This window comes from Camellia sinensis, chromosome 4 (genome assembly GCF_055761805.1).
Source record: "Camellia sinensis isolate YWXY chromosome 4, ASM5576180v1, whole genome shotgun sequence".
Classification (NCBI taxonomy): domain Eukaryota; kingdom Viridiplantae; phylum Streptophyta; class Magnoliopsida; order Ericales; family Theaceae; genus Camellia; species Camellia sinensis.
Genome location: NC_138964.1, coordinates 138,266,624 through 138,273,046, shown reverse-complemented (window position 1 = coordinate 138,273,046; position 6,423 = coordinate 138,266,624). Strand labels below are relative to the sequence as shown.

Here is a 6,423-nt window from a genome sequence, read left to right as displayed (position 1 = left end):
CCTTTTTTTATTTTTTTTTATTTTTCTTTTTTAACATGTGACAAGTACTTTATATACTTTTGGGAATGATCTTTTTCTGGTTATCATGGTTATGGTGAAAATGATTGATGTTGTTGTTGCTCTTCTTCTTATTATTATTATTGTGGTTCTTCTTCTGATTGTTTGTCTACCTGTTTGTGGTTGCATATATTTTCATACAGTAAAGGTTGTTTCTAATAATTCTTCAAACTGCAAAATTTTTCAGTTTCTTCAGCTTGTTTCTAATAATTTTTAAAACTGCAAAATTATGCGGTTTCATCAGGTTGTTTCTAATAATTCTTAAAACTGCAAAATTATACAGTTTTCTCGCTATGAAATATGAACTGCGTTTCCATATTATACTATTTCAATAAGAAATTTTCAACAACCTTCTCTGCATTCCATAAAAATAAAAAACAAAACCAGACTATTAGAAAACAACTTCAATAAGTAAAAAACACATCAACAAACAAAAAACAATTCAACCAACTTTATTCATTACTTCCATAATACCAAGTATCACATTGTTTATTATCATAATTCCTCAAATTCAAATACAAATCCAAAAGAATAGATTGTGGCCTCAAATAGAAGCCTTGCACGTCTTCTTATTGTGATTCCCATATTTCAAGCACCTCCCACACTTGATTTGCTTCACATTCTCACCCCTTGAAGGTATCCTCTTCTTCTTGTTCCGCCCGGGCTGCTTCTTCGTTATAGGAGGTTTGATAACCGAACTACTAGCACCATCAAAGTCAAATCTCTCACTTGAAGGCACTGGATAAACAGATTCCTTGTATGACTCTCTAAAACAATCTACATGAAAAAAAAGGATCAATGAAACCATACACATCTCTACCACTACTACGCAAAGCATGCACAGCATGACAACAAGGAAAACCATTCAATTGCCATTCATGGCAAGAACAAGTTTGTCTACCAATATCAACATAAAAAGAAATAGAAGAATGAACCTCAAGCACAGTATCACTAGCAACAATCACATCCCAAGACTTAGCTAGCTCCAAAGAGTCCACCAACTTCTTTTCCATAACTGGACACAATTTCGTAGTCCATCTTCTAGATTCAGCTCTTCTATCCGACAATTGAGTCATGATTTGAACCCTAATCATATCAACCATACAAGTAATAGGCAACTCACGGGCCCCACCAATCCAATTATTGTAAGACTCGGCAGCATTAGATGACATCTCACCATATCGTTTCCCTCTAAAAAATGCATTGGCCCACTTATCATTTTGCAAACCATCCAACATACTATCAACTCTACCATTCCCAGCAATACGCCTCAATTTCTCCATATAATGTTGGAAAGAAGCAACCGTTGGCGCATAAGCACATTCAACTAATATTTTCATCAAACACAACTTATAGTTAGTACGAAGTCCCACCAATTTGTCAATCAAATTTCTCTTCAAATGATTCAAGCAATAAGCATGATGTGCATTGGGGAAAACCACTGAAAGAGCGTCTAGCAATCCATGTTGACGGTCCGACACAAAAGTCAATCTCCGGCCTGAACCAACAGCCTTCAACAACTGACTTAAGAACCACATCCAATTATCTTGATTTTCAGCGTCAACAATCGCAAAAGCCAAAGGAAACAAACCTGCAAACAAAACCACATGAAACTGTAAAAATTAGCAGACTCACAATACAATAACACACTGACAAACTAAACCAATACTAACTACAAATAAATACATACCTTGATTACCATCCTTTGATGTTGCTGCAAGCAAATGCCCCTTGTAACGCCCCTTCAAAAATGTACCATCAACAAACAACAACGGACGACAAAATTGAAAGCCATACAAACATCCATGAAATGCCACAAACAACCTCCGAAAACACCCACTACTTTCATCCAGATCTAATTCAAACACACTTCCCGGATTCGTTCTCATAGCCGTCTCAACGTACCATCGAAGCTGGTCAAAAGAAGTTGCAAAATCACCAAACAACCCACCTCTTGCCTTATCAACTCCTAACCATGCAACCCGATAAGAAACATCTATACCATATTGCTTCTTCAACTTTTTTTTAACTTCAATAGGACGAGTCAACGGATTATCACTAATATCATTTTGCACAATATCAGACACAAGTCTAGAACCAACCATTTTGCTACAAGATCTACGAGCAACAACCCCACAAGTATGCACATTATCCAACTTCATTATAAAAAAAACACCAGAATCCATCAACACCCTTCCATGCACAAACCATTTACAACCCGTAGACGACTTCATCATACATTCAGCGGTTACTCTTGTTGCATCGTTCTTCAAATAATTCACTGCAAAACCACACTGAACCGCATACTTAGCCAATGCAATGCGGAACCCCGACACTCCACCTTCAAATTCTTGACCAACACTATGTATAATCCCCTTCCAACTAGCAGACAACAAAACTCTCTCTGGTTCTGGATAAAAACTACGCAACAAACCACCAACATCATCAGAATCATTCACAAAAGAACTCTCACAAGTTACAGAATCAATCCTACAAGAATTACCATCATCAACCTCCACAACTCTCTTATCCCCCACAATAACATCAACAACATGACAACCACTACCACCTACCATTGACAGCATATTCCCCAAATCATCATCACATTCAACAATACAATTAGAATATCCAGGAACAGAGAAAAACAAACAAAAGTTACCAACACTCAACTCCTTAAACTTCGCACATATTTTCTCAACAAATTCATCATAACTACATCCGTCACTAATCTTAATAGTAGCACAACAATTACTGTATTTGCACATTAACATGAAACACCGCTCCATACTACAAAATCAGAAACCAACAAACAATTGTTCACAGATTCCAAACTGCAAAATTATGCAGTTACAACATATCAATACCAACAGTGCACAATTTACAATTCCAAAACTGCAAAATTATACACTTACAACATATCAGTATCAAAACACCAGAATTCACAATTCCAAAATACAACTTCAAAACACATTACAGTATACGACAAACAAAATCAACAAAATCAAAATCAAACAAACAAAATTCGCCAAACACAAACCACATATCACGCAAATTTGCTTATATATATATACATACATATATATCGACAAATACAAACCACATACACACACAGGCATATATATATATATATATATATCTATGTATCGACAGATACATACATACACATACATATATCTATCACCACAGAGAGAGAGAGAGACAACGTACGAAGATATCGCCTGTACACAGAGATTCAAATCGCACAACCAGATCGACCACACAGCACAATGAGATCGCCACAACGAAGAGAAATCGAGATCGTGGAGACGAAGATTTGATTTCCTTTTTTTCAACGAAGCAAAAATTTGATTTTTCACGTACATATAGATCTCAAAATAAAGGGTAACACAGTCATTTAAAAATACGAAAATAAAAAACGGGACCTCTGGGTATAAAACTAAAAAAACTGTGGACCTATTGAACTATTAAAAATAAATTGGGATTAGAAGGGAAATAGATCCCCTACATAGGACTACATGGTAATTTTCCCAAAAAATATTTGCTAGTGGCCACTCAAGTTTGCTTGAGTAAATTTGGGCCCTTTGTTTGTTTTTTCAATTGGACTAATTTTTTTATTTGTTTTTAATATAGGCCTGCAACATGTTTTTATTTGGATCTTTTATAGTGGGTTGTTTTATTTTGGAGGACTTCTATTTTAATGGGTTGTTTTGTTTTTGAGGGCTTCTAATAATAATTGGACTTTATTTAAAACTTGGTAGTGTAATGGATCTTCAAAATTTGAGACCCTATTTTGGGCCAAATTTTGAGGGCCCTAGGCAGAGGCCTTACTCGCCTTAGCCCAAGGCCGGCCTGAAATACTCCAATCAAATATAACATTATGGTCCATATTAAAAGTACTTGTTGTGGCTCAATATCAGGAATCTAATTATAAATTTTAAATATTTTTTTTTGATTGTATTTTCCGCAGACCTAACGTGTATATATTACACTTCATGACAATGATGATAGTGATATCATGGTAGGTGATGACGAGCCATGTTGAATAGTATAAACGTGAAACAGATAAGGGTCTAACATACAGCGATCTCACATTAAATTTACCATTTGTCTCACTTTTGCATTTTTAGTTTGTCAAATTCTTTTGTGTTTATAACATAACTAATAGTTGAATGATCATGTATGGTGAACCCATGTGTCGATTAATCGTTTGTCTCATACCTGTATCACACAACTAATAGTTGAATGATCATATATGGTGAATCCATGTGTCGATTAATCCTTTGTCTCATACGTGTATTGTTAGAATTTGATATATCTCGTTTGAAAATTGGTTATTTTAAATAATTTTTTTTTATTTTTTATAAAAAAAAATGTGTAAAAAATAGAGATGAGTGAAATGATAATTTGTAATGACTTTTTAACTACAAACTCACAATTCCAAACAAGACTTATTGAGACGCAAAACACAAAACAGAAACGAAAAACAAAAAATGAAACAAACACACATTAACAGAAATATTTATATGATTCACTCCAAAAGTAAGATTACGTCAATGATTGCAGTGATTTTTGTTATAATCAATTACAAAATACTTTTGGTACACAATGGCACTTCCTACAATTGCTCTTAAAATAGGCTTAAGGGCGAGATGTCGAATGTCACAAAAAAAATAAATAAAGCCCTTTCTATCCCCAATTGATTTTCGGAAAGATGATGGAACTCAATCCAATAGATACAAAATAGTCGTCTTCCACTCAACTATAAATACACAGAAATTATGACAAGATATAAATAAAAAATACTAAAATACCTTCACTCCAAAAATTGGATCCAACATGTGTCTTATTATATAAAAATCTTCTATATTGATAAGATGGTTGAATGATCATGATCCTTGTCTTCATTACCAGCCGTTTTTGAATGAGCTCTGTGACTTTAAAAACTCTATCAAGTGGAGAATAAAGCACCACCTGAATGTGTTCCAAGTAATTTGGCAACGAAGTAAGTATAAGTGCAATTAATACAAGTACAGTGATCACTGAACTTGATTTGGACTTGCATGACATTTTGTTGAACTTTGATCACCCAAGTTAGCAATTTGTACCATTTCTCTGTAGAACAAATGTACCTGCGAAAGCACCACCACTCATGACAGTTTTTTTTTGTTTTTTTAACTTTTGAAGACTGAGTCACACGTTGGATGCGGCATGTGATAAGATTTTGGGGCATAAGTTTTGAGATTTTAGATTTCACTCTTTTTAGGGTCAGTCATTTGGGCAACAGCAGCATATATGGTTGGTAGGATGGACTTTTTAGGCCTAGGTGAACCATACTTAGTGTCAGGAGTGTGAGTTCGAATCCCCGTCTATAACAATCACCTAGTAATAACCTCTGAAGTCTCGACTCCATAGGTCTAACTCCAAAAATTACCCCTTCGTGATTAGACCTTTTTTTACTTTATGGCCTGCTGGGTAAACTCACAATCACCTACAAATCGCATGTCTCAAACATAGAAAAAAAGATAAACAAATCATAAAGCATTCACAAAGGAGTGGAGCCATCGTGAGTGTTCTGTGATTAATTCTGTGATTTATTCTTATGGTTATAGAATTACTATTCGGAGATACTAACAAGGATCAAATCTAATATATATGAGTCAACAATTTATCCCGAGTTTTATCTTTTATCACTAAATTACTTGCGGGGCCGGGTTTTGAACTCCATGATCTGATCAGTCTAGTCTAGTCTTCGTCTATGCTTTAGGACAAGAAATATTTGCATGGCATCAAACAAAGCTATATACCCAACAAAATAAATAAATAAACAAATTAAAATTGTAAAAAATATTTTAAAAACTACATCAATAGACCAAATTCATTATGAGTATAGCTCACATTACACTAATTTTAAATTTACACCATATATATACTTTTGGAACAATTTTCATGATACAAATTGTGAGTAAATAGCATTTTTTCCATTGCAATTATAAGAGAAAGAAATAGGAGTGAGAACTGAGAACTGAGAACTTAATAGATTTTATGAAATTTATAGCAAACGAAACAAGCAGAAAATTGAAGTCTTACAATACAAGAGAAAAAGGGGTGATCAAAAAGGATCACTGATAATAACTAACTACATGGAAATCCTAGAAACACACAGAAAGAGAGAGAGAGAGAGAGAGAGAGAGAGAGAGAGAGAGAGATGAAATTATGTATAGTAAGGGGGAGAAAAGGCTAAGCAAGCTAGGAGAAGAATAGCAGAAGAAGCACCATCTTCTTGAAGATTGGAGGAGCTCCTCTTGAACTTGCTAGCTTTCCCTTTGTTGCACTGTATCATCTGTTGTAGATGACTTTGTCTACCCT

At 34.5% G+C, this 6,423-nt stretch overlaps 1 protein-coding gene across 1 annotated transcript; it reads right to left on the bottom strand.

Moving 5' to 3' along the window:
- Window positions 1-486: 486 nt before the first annotated feature.
- Window positions 487-2,843, bottom strand: LOC145824071 (uncharacterized). The gene is made up of 2 exons (XM_082923658.1): window positions 1,748-2,843; window positions 487-1,648 (listed from the first exon to the last, which is right to left on the bottom strand). The coding sequence occupies exons 1-2, from the start codon at window positions 2,841-2,843 to the stop codon at window positions 825-827; spliced, it is 1,920 nt and encodes a 639-aa protein (XP_082779784.1). The 3' UTR covers window positions 487-824.
- Between the last annotated feature and the right edge of the window lie 3,580 nt (window positions 2,844-6,423).